This window comes from Nothobranchius furzeri, chromosome 8, assembly GCF_043380555.1.
Source record: "Nothobranchius furzeri strain GRZ-AD chromosome 8, NfurGRZ-RIMD1, whole genome shotgun sequence".
NCBI lineage: Eukaryota > Metazoa > Chordata > Actinopteri > Cyprinodontiformes > Nothobranchiidae > Nothobranchius > Nothobranchius furzeri.
The window spans coordinates 66,311,029-66,327,749 of NC_091748.1; the positions used below are offsets into that span (position 1 = coordinate 66,311,029).

The window sequence follows — 16,721 nt, forward strand, 5'->3', positions numbered from 1 at the left end:
CCTTGGCTGGCTGGTCTTTGGAGAAGGGAATCCCAGGTGTGAGACAGCTGATAGGCCACCTCGTCTCTCCAATGCTCCCGTTTCCTTATTTCTTTTGCCTGCCTGACCCAACGCTTGAACCGGTTGTTCTCCGTGTTGATAATTTTTCATTGATCCCATTCCATGATGTGGTTATTTCGTTTGCAATGATCTGAGATGGCTGACTTGAGGGTTTGCTCCTCTGTAGGGTTGTCACGGTAACCGGTGTAGCAGTAAACTCCGGTAAAAAAGTTGACAATAATAATAACCGTCTTGTTTTTTAAACATATTTAATATCTGTGGGTTTACCGTGGCTGCGGTGTAGGCACGGTGACCCTTACCAGCCACCGTATCATCTGCTGAAGTTGCCGGCGGCACATGCGCACTTTGTTGTTTACAACCAAAACTTTCTTGAAGCTAAAGCTGAAATAATGGCCAAAGGAGGAGACGGCAGCACTCAGGACATTTATTATCCCTCAAAGCAGACAAAGTGGGAAGTACGGGCATCTTTTGGATATTTGAAGAATGCCGAGGGACAGTTGATAGAAGACGGCTATCCTGTTTGCAGCATGTGCAGAAAAAGTGTCTGTGAAAGGCAGCAACGCTTCAAATCTCATGACACATCTGCGTGACCATCACCCACAACTCTACAGTCAACGCAAGGCAAGCTAACGTTAGCCTTTTAGCTAAAATGCGTGATCCGAGGATTTGGGTTGAGGGAGAATGCAACGAGTCGCTATATAAAGCAGCCGCAGCGCCGCTACCTGCATATAAACCGTGTCGCGGACACCCCCATGTTGAAATGACACTATGCATTACGGGGCTCCCAGGGGCAGATAAGAGTTGGTCTCTCTCTGAGAATAGTTATGAATTTAACAAAGATTACTGCCTGATGACATTTTACCAGATCTGCAAAGCTCACTGGAGGGACACAAACCGAGGACAATATTTTCCTGATATAGGGTTTATTACTCAAGTAAGGGTAAAAAAGTATCTGATTAGAAGGCTACTTGAGTACCGAGTATCATCTGGTCTAATATTTTTAAAATGATGACATCAAACAGACAAAAAATAATAAGTTATGGGAAAATATTGGTATTTTAAAGACTAAAGGGGAAAAATGTAAACAAACAACATAATTACAAAACAACACATTTTAGGCAAAATTTAGACACAAACTGAGGACAATATTTCCTGACATACAGGTTTTATTTAATTGTGTGAAAATGTAGCATGTTTAAAAAAAATACTGCTGGTAATTTTGGTCACAATAACCATGAGGTTAAATTTTCACACCGTGACAACCCTACTCCTCTGCTTTTTTTCTTTGTTGTCCTTGTGAGTCTTTCCGTTGTTTGCTTCTCGCATTCCTTCTGGTGCTCTTTTCTTCTTATGTCATATGTTCAGCCAGTTTCCCCTATGTATGTTTTATTGCCCGACATGCAGGGTATTTCGTAGATTACATTACATTTCTTGTCTGGTTCTATTTTGTCCTTGGGGTGTACTAGCAGCTGTCTGAGTTTCATGTGAGGTTTGACGGTTGTGTTGATTTGTTGTTTTTTCATGGCCCTTCGTATACGTACAGTGACTCCCCGGATATATGGAATTGTGATGGTGTACGTGTGCGTGTGGTCTGGTCTTTGTTTTAGTTTCTTCTTTTGGTCTCTGTTTTTTTAAATTTTCTTTGACTTGTTTTCCTTTTCTATGGCCCATTTTGGATACTGACAGAGGGTTAGTGCTTGTTTGATGTGTTCTTCTTCCTGTTTGTGGTCTGTTTTATCTGTAATGAAGCTGGTATGTTCTGACTACTGATAATTTGTGTGCCGTGGGGTGTTCAGATGTCCAGAGCAAATGTGGGTTTTCTGTATATTGTGATGTATATGTTGCCGTCTTCTGTGTGGTGAATGTTCATGTCCAAAAATGCTATTGCTTTGTTTCCTCTTCTTGTGTGAATTGTATGTTTCCCGTGTTATCGACAGTGTTTAGGTGGTCCGTGACTTGTTGTGTGTGTCCGGTTTTTATTATTTCCAAGATGTCGTCCACGTATCTTCTCCAGAACATGGGTCTGATGTGTGCAGGTGCTGTGTTGATGGCCTTTTCTTCCAAATCCTCCATGAAAAACCCGCTCATTAGGGCTGAGGGCGGGTCTCCCAGGGCAAAACCTTCTTTTTGTCTGTATATTTTATTTTTCTACTGAAAATATGTGGATTTGGCTACAAAATCTAACAGGGTGGATATGTTGTCTACTGTCAGATTTGTCCGGTTCTTCGGTGATCTGTCCGTTTTTAGGTGTTCATGTTCTATGTGTAGCGTGACCTCTATGGGTGTTTTTGTGAATAGTGAAATGACATCATGTGAGATGAAGATGTCATTTTTTTCTATTTTCATTGTTTTGAGTTCTTCAGCCAGTTGTTTTGAATTGCTGCAGTGATATTCTGATAGTCCTAATAGAGGCTGGATGATCTCCACCAGGGCTTTTGATAGGTAGGTGACTGATCCGATGCTGTCCACAATGGGGCGCAGTGGGGTGTGTTTTGTGGATTTTTGGAGTGCCATAGATCCGAGGGGTCACACTGGCTCTTGGTACGAGGTGCTTATATGCGTCCTGGCTTATTTTGTTGCATTCCACTAGTGGTTTTAATAGTTATTCTTGGTTTTTTTTTATGTTCTTTTCTTTTCTTCTGTTGGGTCTGACAGATCCGGGTTGGTCGCGCCCACCAGAAGAACAGCTGATGAAGACGCATCACACAAACACCTGTGACACTTCTGAAGAAGACCGCGCAGACGACGGTCGAAACATGTAAAAAGGTAATTAGAAACACCTTCATGTCCGAAGCAAAAGAACCTCGTTTAATATTTAAAAAGAGGACATAATGAACATCGTAAAGGATGCAGCAGAGTCACTTCAAGTTTTACCTGGCTGAGCAGGAAGCGCAACTGCATCCTAAGGTGAGCAGGGAGGGGTGGAGGAGCACAACCTCTTCTAGGAAGACCTACAGAGATGGATCTGTGATGATAACGAGGACCAGCAGTATAGAAGCCTCTCTTGATTTTGGCGTCGGCCTTGGAGGTCCGCTGCTCGGCCACTAGTGTTGCAATGTTTTGAGTGTCCTCATTGCTCATGGCTTTTATGTAGAAGACACAAATAAGGGTATGAATTTTTAAAGAAATGTGGACGAGTTATTCATTAGTAATAATATGTAATTAAAAAAGGTAGTTTACCCTTTAGAAATAGGCTACCATCAGCCCTGTAATTAACAGAAACTACATCAGGCATCTCCTGAACCGCTTCTAGAATGTTCCTGAAGCCCAGAAGTTTCAGGGGCATTGGATGTCCCAACATGTTGACATAATCTTTACGAAGTTGTTCTGGGGCCAATCCCATTTTAGAGGACATGAGCAAGGAACGGACATCCTTCTTCAGCTTTGCAAAAACATCTTCCTGGCTCATCGTGCCAGTTTGAGACTAAATAAATAAATAAATAACAGAAAGGATATATGAGTAGCAACATACTTGTATTCCTGTACACAGTGTTAGAGCTGTAATATGAATCAGTGCAGTAAATAGATGCAGAATGAACACTCAGTATTGTGACATGCACAAGCCCTGTGTGATTCATCATAGCTTTATCAATGCATAAAAGAGAGCTTCATCTTTGTAATAGTTTAAAGTTAAGGCTGGAGATATGAACCAAATCTTGTACCTCATTATTTTTCCAGATGAAATCTGATTTGATATAGGTCAATATATTTTTCTCCTTGTGAAGTATATACACACGTGTGTGTTTACATATTTCAGAGACTTTATTACATGTCATGTCATGCAGTCGCCACCTCTAAACTCACATTTCCCTTTATTTCCATCAACTAATACAACGTTTGCTACATATTTTTGTACTCCTTCAGCCACGGGTGAATAAATGGTCATATTTTCAGACTTTTTCACAATGCGTTCATAGATATGTTCTGTGTCAGCCGGCCGCTAAATATCTTTTTACTTTTTGATAGAGCAATGACGGTGCTGTTGATGAATTTAAAGGAAGCGGCATCCTGACCAATCACAAGCTTGCAGTCTCCGTCACTTTAGACAGATATCTAAAAATTCGAGCATGACTCTATCACCCTCTGTGAGCCTGTTGGAAACCCCTTGCACCAACGCATAGTGGTGTTACGCGTCTCTGCACCGACGCAGATGGAGAAGTATAAAATAAGACTTATTTTGTAGTCTTTCAATGAGACATTTTTACAAGCTAACAAAACTCAAAGTATGTGACAGACAGTCGAAACTGACATACTTATTTTTCCTTTAAATTGAAGTACAATTTACACTCACCCCAAGGATTATTAGGAACACCTGTTCAACTCCTCTTTAATGCAATTATCTAATCAACCAATCACATGGCAGTTGCTTTAATGCATTTAGGGGTGTGGTCCTGGTCAAGACAATCTCCTGAACTCCAAACTGAATGTCAGAATGGGAAAGAAAGGTGATTTAAGTCATTTTGAGTAGAGCCCTGCACTGAAGCCCTAGGCCCTCGGGCCAACGACTGTGTAATTACCTCAGACACGGGCCGAGCCGGGCCCCTTTATTTTTAATCAAATTCATAAAAAAAATTTGAAACACAAACGCAGCAGTAGAGCCCTGCGCGGGACTGTTTTCTTCATCCCGCTCCTGCTGAATTTCTGACCATTACCGCCCAGCAACCGCAACGTGTGTGTTACACTCCTGCCCGCACCCGTAGCGTGCATGTCTACTCCTGCCCGCAACCGCAAAACTCGGAGAAATTATTACCTCACAATAAAAGAGATGTATCGAGTTTGCGTCCTCTCTGGTCCTGGAGAAAACATGTCACAACCCGCAGCTCTTCCATCCATCTGATGCGGCTCTCTGTGCTAGTAAAATAATGAATGGATATTTAAATAAAATGCTTTATATTTTACTGCATTAATTTTATATCTGTAAGTCAATTCTATGGTAAGATTGTCTGCGTAAACCTGAACAGGTCCAACCCAGTCTTACTGTGAGACCGGGTTGACGGGTCATGCTTGTGCGTAATCATATCGGCGCTTTCTGAGCTGAAGATGTCAGATTCTGGGCTTCTCCTCAGACGGCTCATGGATGCGTCGCCAAATTGGAGACAGGAACAAGCACTATTCAGCCAAAGTTTCATAATCAGGGAACATTTTCTAAGTGACAAGTCTCTCTGAGAGACAGGGTTTGGAAAACACTCGCTTCAGTGGGAGGAACCTTCCCGCATGCGCTCTAGTTCTGCGATGCGCTCCAAGCCAATCTCCACAACTTCAGCTTGCCTCGCTGTGCACATATGCGCTGAGCAGCACAGATGTTCAGATCGGAATCTTTTAGCTACATCTGCGATGTGTGTAACAAATAAAATGTCAGTTTGTCTGCATGCGTCGGGGTAATTCTTTCTATTCTTTCTCCGTTAAACTAAACCGTCAAAAACGGGAACTATCCGGTCAACACAAGCCCTGCTTTTAACTGTTCTGTTTTCTTGTGAAAATTGTTGGAAAGAGATAAAATTTAACTTGATTAACACCAGAGCCAGTGCGCCATCATCTCCGTGACGGTAAATGAGGGAAAAACAAATTGATCGGATCCTGCACGTCTTTTAACACATTGTCAGGATTGACGCACTTTGTTTTCATTTAGTTGGTTACAAAAAAGTCGGGCTCAGGCTTGGGCCAGAGAATCCTGCAACCTTTTCCGGTGTCGGTACAGGATCTGCTCGGGTGCAAGATCGGCTCGGGGTCCGTCGACTGCCGATGACGTCTAAGTAGTTGATTGGCTGAACATGAACCTTACGGAATTACGTAATCACGTTACGTTGTTATCACGTTACGTTGGTCCAGGCAAATCTTTATGTTGGAAAGATGGACAACTTTTACAAAGAAATCCATCATTACCTCTTTGAAAATACACTTTTAGCATAGAGCTGCATGTATATTAGGGCTGAACGATTAACTGCATGTGCAATTAAATTGCTATGTGACAAAAGGAGATTTTCTAATCTCAAAGGCTTTGGCAGCGAGTGGTTAGCGCAATGCTAATATACATGGAAAAACCCATAGAAATGCTAATGCTAATATCGCCGATTACTTTATTACAAATTATGAATTAGAAACGTGCCAAATGATTATATTTGGAGTCTTATAGAAAGTAAAAATACCATCAATCAAATAAGTACAGACAGGTATTTTAGTAAAGCCAGGAGATTTTCTAATCTCAAAGGCTGCAATTTGGCAGCGAGTGGTTAGCGCAATGCTAATATACATGGAAAAACCCATAGGAATGCTAATGCTAATATCGCCGATTACATTATTGTAAATTATGAATTACAAACGTGCCAAATGATTACATTTGGAGTCTAATAGAAAGTAAAAATACCATCAATCAAATAAGTACAGACAGGTTTTTAGTAAAGCCAGAAAACTTTTAACTCCAGAGTTTTGGCTAGCAGCTACAGTCTATGACAAGACGTCAAAAACTCTAAACACAAAATACTTAAATAAACGGGACACACTTCTTTCCTGCAAATACAATTTCACAGGTGTTGCTAATACCTATGATTCTTCAAGCCAAGGGATGTGCTCAAAGTTCAACATTATGAATAAGATATATAAGATATAGTGTTTTATTTTACAAATACCATTATAAACACAAACTTATGTCTTAAGAAACATTATTTTAATAACGAAAGTGCTAAATTCTTTCCAACAGTATAGATGTGTAGTGCATTTTGTCCGAGTCGGTTTGCCGTACTTTGACGTCATCGGCAGTCGAAGGACCCCGAGCCGATCTTGCACCCGAGCAGATCTTGTACCGACACCGGCCAGGTCGGGCTGGGGCTCCACTCCCCTCGGGCCGGGCCGGACACAGGCTCAGATTTTAGGCCCGTGCAGGGCTTTCAGCACCTTGTAAAATCAATGCCACGTAGAATTAAGGCAGTTCTGAAGATGAAAGGGGGTCAAACGCTATATTAGTATGGTGTTCCTAATAATCCTTTAGGGGAGAGTATGTGTGATTCAGGGCGTAAGGCTAAGCGGATTCAAAAATAGCTTTTACAGCTGCTTTCACTTGCATTAATTTTAGTTTGTTCTGGGGACCCATGAGCAACCGGAAGGGGAGGAGGCATGTCTACTCACTAAAAACAAATGTATTTACCAGCAAAACAAAGGTGACGTGAGGGAGACTTTCTCTTTTAAAAAAAGCAACTTTCAGATATTGTTCAGTGACATGTACTGATGGGTTGTAAGGTTTCTTTAATCTAATTTTTCACTCATCTTGAAACACAAATATACTATTGTAATATTATGCTGCAGGTGCTTAAATTGAAAAGGAAAGCATTCAAAATCAGAGACAAGCTTTTGGTCAGAATCATTTCAAACATTACTAAAAGGTTTGGCAGCTTAGAAGAAAAATAAAAAATCTACAATTGATTTTAAAGAAATGCATACTTGTTTAACAAAACTTGCCGTTTAAATTTCCTAACCTTCACAAATCTTTATAAAACAGAATAAAACAAAAAACACAACTTTAAACGTATTACCTGCCATTAAGATGTCAACTACCAGTTTTAACCATCATTTTAAAAATAATTTCAGTTGTTAATGCTAAATTCGTTCCCGTTGTCATAATAACTTAAAATGGAACAAGCGTGTGTACTTACTGATGGCCCGACTCCTTAGATAAAAAATACTTCAACCACTTTTTATGGAATATAAACCGTTAGCTAAAATGGCTTTTCGAGTTTTTTTCCTTCAGTGAACCCACTGGACATAAAAAAACAAGTTTACAATTTAGAGTTTTGTTTTTGACGCAGCTTCCCACAATATCTGGAGAGTTTGCTAGCTTAATTTTCCCCACACTTGCTGTTAGCTAACCAGCAAACACGCAAGCACACGCGCCAAAGCTGGGGTGCGTTTGATCTGACGCAACGTGAGTGGTAAAAATTACAAAACACGTATACATACTACCGTTGAAATAAAATTTGACACACATTTACTATAACGTGATCGCGAATAATCAAGTTTGTTTTTATTAGAATTTAAGTTTGTACTTTTATAAAATTTATATTTTATTTTCTTAGGGAAAAAAAGAGTATTCGACCGGGATTGGCTCGGCCAGGAAGGAGAGGATCAATAAATAAAGCGCACCTTTTTTTCTCAGCGGAACTTGTTTACTGACGCACCCGAAACAAAGGCAGTAACTTCTGATCCAGGGATTTTTTTTGTGATGAGATGGCTGTTTTAAATATGTGGATTATATATGTGTTTTATATATATATATATATATATATATATATATATGAATCTTACCTATAACTGAATGTTTGAGTAGTGTCTCATGACTGTGTGAGAGATGATTAGTGCAGGATGCTTCAGGATTGTTAACCAGAGGCTGCTGAGTAAATATTTTATTTAATTAGAAACACAATAGGGAGGGTGCTGAATGCCATTCTACGTCAATGCAAAGATCCTCCCTAAACTTAGTTAGTCCTACATATTTAACCCTCAATAATCTTGACTACATCTAAAGAAACATACAATAAACAATCATCAAATGGGGTTTTAAAGAAAACGTTACAGGAGAGTTTCTCGTTGCCATCATAGCTGAAAAAATAAGGCATTGATGATAGGATGGTAACATTCACTGACAACATAATGAGTTGGAAAACTTAACAAGGTGGTGACACTCCCACTGGTGTCCTACTCCCACAGTCTTATTAGACTTGTCTTTATCTTTCAACACTTCTCCCAGACTGGGGCTCCTTCAGCCACACAGGAAACACCCAAGGCTTGTTTTAGCTAAGAACCACCTTATCAACTCATCACAAGAAAACAAACCTCTGGTTGATATGGAGACGTCCTCGAATGTCCATTCAGGTCATAGACTGAGAGCGATGCCCCGTAAAGAGAGGGAGAGGGGAGCTGCAGTGCCTCCAAGAAGTCAACGTCAACGGCTTCCAAGAGCCGGACAGCAACCTGAAACTCCAGCAGTCAGGAAGGACAGCACACAGCAGAAGACAGAGACAAACCAGGGGAAGATGGAGGGGGATGCAGAGTTTAAGCTGAAATCTACAGTGGTTGACATTGATCGTGTTAGAGATGATGATGTCAAGGAGAACCTGGCGCTCTTAGAAACAACGGAGCAGGAAGATGGTGAGTCAAAACCTAACAGTGATGATACGAGTAAAACAGTCTGAACTTCTCCTTTTTGTTTAGTGATTTTAAAATGCTAACTAATCTGAAGTTCTTGACAAAAAAGGCTCTTTGCATTTCCTCAGGTCTGAAGAGGAAGAACTTGGGAGCATTTGAGTGGCTGCTGATGGTCTTTGCCTTGATTCTGGTTCTCCTTTTTCTTCCCGTCTCCATCTGGTTCTGTGTCAAAGTACGAACTTCAGATCCAACGACGTCAAACTCTTAACTCATAGAAAAGCGTCAAAGCTCTCGTCTGCAAATGAGATCAAGTTCATGCAGGACCAAGGCTGCACTCAGTTTCTGATGCTGTAAAAGTGTTTAACTGCACATCTGCATCAGATAAACCAGTTTAACAAGTATTTTTGTTTTCTACTAAGGTATTAACTGTCTATTTCCACCATATTCATGGATAAAATACTTATGTTTCCAAATATTTAGGGTGTGTGCACTTCTCATTTTCAACTTCAGCCTGTGTGGGATAGTTTGTATTTATATGTAAAATACTTTCATAAAGGTTTCCATGTCACACACCCTGGTTTGGGTTTGAGCTAGCAGTCTGAGCTACTAAATACAAATGTGGCCCTGGTAATTAAAGTTAAAGTCCCATCAGTTGTCACACACACTGGTGTGTGCGCGAAATTTGTTCTCCGCATTTGACCCATCCCCTGGGGGAGCGGTGAGCTGCAGACACAGCCGCGCTCGGGAACCATTTGGTGGTTTAACCCCCCAATCCAACCCCTTAATGGGGAGTGCCAAGCAGGGAGGCATTGGGTCCCATTTTTTCAAAGTCTTTGGTATGACCCGACCAGGAATCGAACCCTGATCTCCCAGTCTCAGGGCGGACACTCTACCACTAGGCCACTGAGCTGGTACCTTGTTTATTTTTTTATTAGTGTGTTAACACAACAAAACCAGTAGTTCTGGGTATTTTTCACCTGAAAATAAAATGTTCTATAGCGTCAAAGCAGCAAAAACTGTTCAAATAATCTCAAAAAGTCATTAAAATTCAAATGTTTTACTTTTATCTTTAAATGAAAACTTAAAATGACCTTTCATGCAACCAAACAACAAAGTTGCATAAGTAAGTGAATACTGTGCTGTGTAACAGACGGCCTTATTTATTGCTCCATAATTGTTCCTGTTTTGTCTCAAACGTCATTTATTAGATAAATATGTCAAAAATGTTACAAGGTGATTGAAATGTTTTTGCATCTCCACTGGAAGCTCCAGTAATGCTGTTTGAATCTCCAGGTAGTCAGGGAGCATGAGAGAGCTGTGATCTTCAGACTTGGTCATCTTCTGCAAGGAAAACCCAAGGGCCCAGGTCAACACTCATCATTCTTATTGTCATTGCTGGTATTGATGCACATTCTGTATTTTAACAGTAAGAAGCTAGAGTTACTGATGGGTTGTTTTCATTTTGCTTTGCATTTTTTATCCACTGCATATGTTTTGGTTTTCTTGGCAAACCAAAAGGTTATTATTGATAAACGATATAAAACATAAAATAAAACTGTTTACACTCAGGATGCATTTTTCTTGTTTGATCAACAACAGCAATCAGATGAGGCAGAGTTCTGCCTTATTAACACCTAATCGTCTCTGGGGAAAGGTTTGCATATTTACTAAGCGACTGACGTGTCCTTCTCTCCCTAGGCCTCATCTTCTACCTCCCTCTTCTTGACGTGTGTCACAAAGTCGACGTCCGACTCAGAATGTTGAAGATTCCTCTTCACATGGTTCAAAATGCTCAGCAGTCTGATAAAAACATACTTCAGAGTGATGAGTGAGAAGAACAAGGCCGTTTTTGTTTTTATCCCTGCAGGTGGTGACTAAGGACCTGTCCAGGCCTGAGCTAAGTGCAGTGTGTTACTACCAGATAGAAAACGTAGCTCTGTGCAGCATGGCATTGTCCAGTCTGACCTCAGTGCTGCAGAGTCTGGTCCAGGCAGCCATCAGAGATGTTCTCGCCCAGCACACGTTTAGCTACATCCTGCTGCACCGGCGCAAGACTGGGGAGCAGATCCGAACAGCCGTGGATGCTGTCAGCGGTCGCTGGGGCATCAGGGTAGAGAGAGCCGACATGTAAGCCTGAAGATCAAACCTCGTCCCACTTCTCTTATTTTGTAGACATGAGCTGATCAAAGCAGAAACTCCGAGATTGAAACAGTACAGGAAAATGTTGAAACGTTGTGTTTTGGTGGTATTTGTGTCTGATTTCCTGTCAGAGATGAGCTCAGTTTCCCCGCTGAGCTGCAGCAGAGTCTGGCTGCAGAAGCTGAGATCAAGAGACAACAGCAGGTCAGAGTGAGTCACCTGATGTTCTAAAATCACCTCATTCATTTCTTATTTTGAATGCTCACCTTAGCTGTGATCAGCTGAAACATCCACTTTTAAAAGTAAGGGCAATAACTACTGCAGTCTCCTCCTCTTTGCAGGTGAAAACATCTGAAAGTGAGACGTGTGGCTGGGATGGGTTTCGGGCCTCTCTTCGTCATCTCCACCCTGCCTTGGTCTTTCCTCTCCCTCCAGATCTACTCAACATGAACTCTGACCTCTCCTCCCTCCCTCCACCTCCTCCCCCCACTGTGGAAGAAGATGGACAGGTGACAGCTGCTGACCCAGGAACAGACTCACCTATGATGTGATATCCTGAAATGTTCATTATTACCATCCTTAAAAAAATCTCAGATGAATCACTGATGGGACTCTCAGTCATGGAGCTCCTTTAGTTTATATGAATCTTGCACAAATCTATTCAAACTGATCACTTAAATGTCTAATTGTGTCAAATATTTTCTCATTTGTGTTCTAAAGCACAAAAACAGGGGAGGTCTGATCACATATCTGTGTAAAACTTCATTTATTTAGCAGAAAGAAGAGATAGTTTTGCTGAAAAAGCATCAGGAGGTTGGAGAAAAACGACAGCAAAGCCTGTCCACGCGCTGTAACACGTACATGCCATTTCAAATGAGTGATATCTTTATTTGTGTTAATGAGGAGCGACTGGTTCGTAATGGGAGATAACGTTTTCCGCTGACTAAATACAACATGAATCTAGTTTTAATACAAGTTATGACACACCAGATCATTTTTTCTTGCTCTTCTTGGTGGATGGTTTGGCTTCAGGGGGTGTTGTTTTAGGAGGAGCTGGTGTTGTAGGAGGAGTTGTTTCATTCGTGTCTGAAACAAAGATGCCTGTGTAAGTTTAATTAGAGTGTTCCTGTTAGTTTAAGAGCTAATAAAAGTGAGTGATCAGCCTGTAACTTCATTACTTTGAGGCTCCGGGGGCGTTTGCAGTTGCGACTCCAGGAGTTGCTGCTTCTCTAGCGATGCCTGCAGGGCTTCTTCAGCTCTCTGTGCTCGCTGCTCAGCATTTGCTGCTCTCACCTCTGCATCCCTGAGCAAAAAAAAAAAAAAAAAAAGTTTGCTTTAGAAAAAAGGATTTTTTTTTTGCATGTGCTTAAGTAGAAGGAGGATAATAATCGAGATAAGTTTTACCATAAAAATGTCAATATTTCACCAAATAAGTGTGTGAGCCATGTTCTAGATGCAGCTCATGCTGATGTCTCAGATTCTGGCTTACTGTAATAGCCAATGGTTGCTCAGGGTTTGAGTTATTGCAAACACTAAGGACACGCTGATACACTTAAAAACTACGATTTTCTTCAACAATAAAAAAAAATCCTCTGGGCAGCTTCCAGAGGAGCCACCAGTCTGGGACCAGCAGGTCCATCAGGACGCTAAACCCCCATCCCAGCTTTCCCATTTTCCTTCTCTGACCTCTGCCCCCAGACACTAACCAAAGGTTTAAATGGCAGAACACACACACAGTTGTCACAACATTTTACTACTATTTATACCTTAAGAGCTGCCACATGTGTGTTTTTATAGGTATTTGGTCATTTTTGCTGCATATTTTTACTGTTTTGCACCTCGACTGTGAAGAAACACCATTTCAATTATGTGGTTGTCTGGTACAATTGGTAATTTAGTCAATAAAGTGGAATTAACTGAATTAGCAGCATATTGAGAGAGTTACAGTACATTAATGGAGTAACTTCTTTTGTACGTTCGCCCTGTGCAATCCATCAAATTCCATTGTCTGGTTCTTTTCTTGACTTGTTTTTACCCTACAATAAAAATAAGGAGATGTGGACACCACCATGAACAGAGACAGTGGAGTTTACACATCAGATCACGCATGGGACAGTGTCATCGGCGAGGAGGGTGCAGGCAGCAGAGGGCGACATCGTCCTCTGCTGCCTGCAGATAAACGGAGAAGGGAGTGACGCCACCAACATCAGCGGTGCTTTGAAGTAGGCTACAGTGTTAGCCAAAACTTGTCAGCTAAAAATGGTAAAACCAAATCAATACTCTGTGCTTAGACAAGAACCAAACAATGGAAATAATAGAGTAAACTTACATCAGTTGTTGTTGCAGGATCACCATGACGGTTAACTCGTTAAATGCTCTCTGCGATTCTTCTGTCACTGGAGACACAACCAGCTCATCAGTCTGATCAAATAGTTATGAAAAAAAAAACTTCAAGGTTTTGCCAAAAACATTTAAAAAAAAGAACACAAATGAAACCCGTCTGACCCCAGGGAGGTGGACTCGGCTCTCCTCCAGATCTTTGTCAGTGATGTTTCCATCAAAGTCGATCATCTTCAGCACAGGCCTCTCACTATCTTTATGCTCCAGCTGCAGGGCAACAACAGCAGTGAGTGTCAGTCTGAATAGGATGCAACGCCTGATCATTTTCATAGAAGCATCATTGATGAAACTCCACAAAACTTCTGCCCTTTTTGCAACACTAAAAATCCTCAACCTGTTGGTGTAATAAAATATCACAGATATTATGGTTTTGTAATTGAGTAAAAGTATTACTCTGGAAGGTTCTTCAGTAGTCATCTCATAAGTAATAAGGTGTTGATCGAGTTCCACAATCAGATGTTAAAGACCACTTGAAAAAATGTCAAAAATCCCATTAGCATGGTTGGACCTTAACACGGCTCTAAGTAGAGCTTCAACAGGAAACAAGAAGAAATGGAAGTGAGACCAAATGTTTTCTATTGAAAACAACATTTAAAGAGACAATGTGTAGTTTCTACCTTTCATTTCTGGAAATATCCATCAAAATGTTGTTGAAAATTATTGGGGGCTTCAAAACATTAACCATATTCGGATTCCAGAAAACTCAGGATCAGATGGGATTTCCTTGTGCAAGAACATACGAGTGCTTGGTCTGCTTAACGGTGGGTGGTAGGATTGCAGGAAAAAATTTCTGGGACGCATCCTCAGTAGTGTTCCTCTGGATCATGGGGTGTTTCGGCCTTTAAACACTATACACCCTCCTCAGAGGCGGCCAGCTTTAGGTTGATATGACCTAAGCTCGCGTCCCAAGTCCAATTAGCCATTAAAGTGTGCAACCTGTTGCACTACTTGGGGGCCCAAATGGGGTCATTCCTCTTCAGCCAGAGCCACTGGCTGCTTCTTTCTGCTGTAGCTTTGATGGCTCTGCGCTGTTTCTGGCCCATGATTCCTAGGTCCCTTAATAGTTTTGTGGTAGATGTTGCCACAAACGCTCTGCATCCGACCTCCACTGGGCGGACCGCCGCATTCCAGCCACAATGTTTTGCTTCAGCAGCTAGGTCAGCATACCGCAGATGCTTCTGCTCAAAGGCCTCCTCCATGGAATCCTCCCAGGGTACTGTGAGTTTGATTATGTAAACCTTCTTTATGGAGGAGGACCATAGCACCATGTCAGGCCTAATGGTGGTGGTAGCCATCTCTGAGGGAAACACCAGTTGTTAGCCAATGTCTGCCAGCATCCTCCAGTCACGTGCTAGGCACAGCTGGCTTCTCTCTGATGATTTAGAGCTGCTCTTAGTGGCTGCTGTGCCTTCACGGATGAAGGCAGTTGCTCATGGTGGTGTTGAGATGTTAGGTACTGAAAGGGCGTTGATGCTGGATCGTTTTTCCTCCAGTGTAGCAGCAGGGCATTTCAAAACTTGGTTGTGCCGCAAAATGTATCGTCCTTGGGTAAGGCTGGTTTTACACCCAGTGAGCATGTGCCAGAGGGAGGCTGGCTTGGAGCACAGATGTACCCACGATCTATACCAAATCCCCTGCTGGTGATTAGTTGGTGTTGGTAGGACATGGGGGAATAAAACGCTCATATTTTTTTTACATGAGATATTCTTCAGGCTTCTCTGAGTCTGCCGCTAGATATCCTCGGCTCTCTTTATGTTGGTGCAATGGCGGTGCTGTAGACTACAGCGACGTCCTGACCAATCACAAGCTTGCGTTCTCCACTTCGACGGACGGATGTTTAGAAAAGAGAGCTCGACTCCGTCTGTCCTTGCAAGCCTGCTGGAGAGCCCTCGAAAGGATGGATGATGGCATTGAGTGCGTTCGTCCCGACGCAAACGGAGAAGTATAAATTAGGCTCAAGTCTCTGGGCGACGCCATATTAGATGCCATGTTTACTTCTACGGGAGCCCATGAAGACAAAATGCATTTACTGATTTGTAACAAACAGTTACAGAACTTTCGTCTCTTCACTTGTTGCCAGTGATGAAAGAGAATCTGATGTGCTCGTTATTCTGCTAAAGTTTGCACTCCCCAGGGCTTTTTGACCCTAATGGGCATCCGTTGGTAAAGTCTTACTCAAACACAAAAATACTGCTTGCTTGCAATGATGTAGGCATCTACTGCCCCCTGTAACCAGGAAAAATACACACTGTCACTTTAAGCTGCAACAAGCTGTTTAACAGCTGATCAGGTTTAAGACCATGTGTGGCTGCCGCAGCTCCCCGTAACTCCTGAGGTGGGATGCAGTCATTTGGAATTTCTCGTTCCTGAAGGCTACGGAACAAAAAGGTTAAGTGGAAGACCCACAGATATTTCACCAGCACTGAGTCTGAGGACCCAATTGGCTGTCCGCCAAGACCCTGGATGATTTTGACCCAACGCAAGGCCGTTACTAGTGTCGGTTGCAGCCTCATGGCCATCAGACGGCTTCTGAGACTGAGGCCCTGTCCACACGTAGCCGGGGATCTGCCAAAACGTAGATATTTTTCTACGTTTTGGCCTCTCATCCACACGAAAACAGAGTTTTTTCACACGAAAACGGATCTTTTTAAAAACTCCGGCCAAAGTGAAGATCTGCGTTTTTTTCGTTTTGGGTGTCTGCGTGTGGACAGACAAAACCGGAGTTTTAAGGTCTGCAACGTCACTTTCCGCGACAAAAAATGCTGACATCACGTGTGCGACCTGTGTTTACACTAGCTGACAGCATGGATGCCCTCAGAGCTGCGCTCGCTTTATCAATTGTCCAAGCGCTTTTTGCTTGTTTGTTTTTGCAAGCGGAATTACTGCTCCTTGTGGAAGACCACAGACGAAGGACGAGGTTAAGAACGGGGGAAGTACTGCCGCCTACAGGTCTGGCATGTCCTTAACAACGTATTTATCCGGGTACG

At 42.1% G+C, this 16,721-nt stretch overlaps 3 protein-coding genes across 11 annotated transcripts in view; 1 reads left to right on the forward strand and 2 right to left on the reverse strand.

Annotated features, from left to right (window-relative positions):
- Nucleotides 1-7,934, reverse strand: part of tdrd5 (tudor domain containing 5) — a 27,804-nt gene extending 19,870 nt beyond the window's left edge. For both annotated transcript variants that reach the window (XM_015970881.3, XM_015970880.3), the window contains exons 1-3: nucleotides 7,707-7,934; nucleotides 3,241-3,484; nucleotides 2,935-3,143 (exon numbers count right to left, since the gene is read on the reverse strand). In XM_015970881.3, coding sequence (XP_015826367.3) covers nucleotides 2,935-3,143; nucleotides 3,241-3,469 — 438 coding nt within the window. In that variant the 5' untranslated portion in view covers nucleotides 3,470-3,484; nucleotides 7,707-7,934. The remainder of the gene's footprint in view (nucleotides 1-2,934; nucleotides 3,144-3,240; nucleotides 3,485-7,706) is intronic.
- On the forward strand, nucleotides 2,729-12,642 carry nphs2 (NPHS2 stomatin family member, podocin). 2 transcript variants are annotated; one of them, XM_070554245.1, is made up of 8 exons: nucleotides 2,729-2,826; nucleotides 8,798-9,198; nucleotides 9,324-9,427; nucleotides 10,489-10,561; nucleotides 10,894-10,976; nucleotides 11,063-11,322; nucleotides 11,466-11,544; nucleotides 11,676-12,642. In XM_070554245.1, the coding sequence occupies exons 2-8, from the start codon at nucleotides 8,895-8,897 to the stop codon at nucleotides 11,883-11,885; spliced, it is 1,113 nt and encodes a 370-aa protein (XP_070410346.1). In that variant the 5' UTR covers nucleotides 2,729-2,826; nucleotides 8,798-8,894; the 3' UTR covers nucleotides 11,886-12,642. The 2 variants fall into 2 exon arrangements, with proteins under 2 accessions (XP_070410346.1, XP_015826374.3); XM_015970888.3 differs by lacking the exon at nucleotides 2,729-2,826 and having other exon boundaries at nucleotides 8,777-9,198.
- The window catches only part of axdnd1 (axonemal dynein light chain domain containing 1), an 18,136-nt gene continuing 13,697 nt past the window's right edge, over nucleotides 12,283-16,721 (reverse strand). For 4 of the 7 annotated variants that reach the window (XM_015970886.3, XM_015970882.3, XM_015970884.3 and 1 more), the window contains 4 exons: nucleotides 13,840-13,941; nucleotides 13,664-13,755; nucleotides 12,513-12,637; nucleotides 12,309-12,435 (listed from right to left, as the gene is read on the reverse strand). In XM_015970886.3, the coding sequence (XP_015826372.3) occupies nucleotides 12,326-12,435; nucleotides 12,513-12,637; nucleotides 13,664-13,755; nucleotides 13,840-13,941 (429 nt within the window). In that variant the 3' untranslated portion in view covers nucleotides 12,309-12,325. Of the gene's footprint in view, nucleotides 12,436-12,512; nucleotides 12,638-13,663; nucleotides 13,756-13,839; nucleotides 13,942-16,721 lie in introns of those variants that run through there. The other 3 variants (XM_015970883.3, XR_011521413.1, XR_011521412.1) reach the window with 3 other exon arrangements.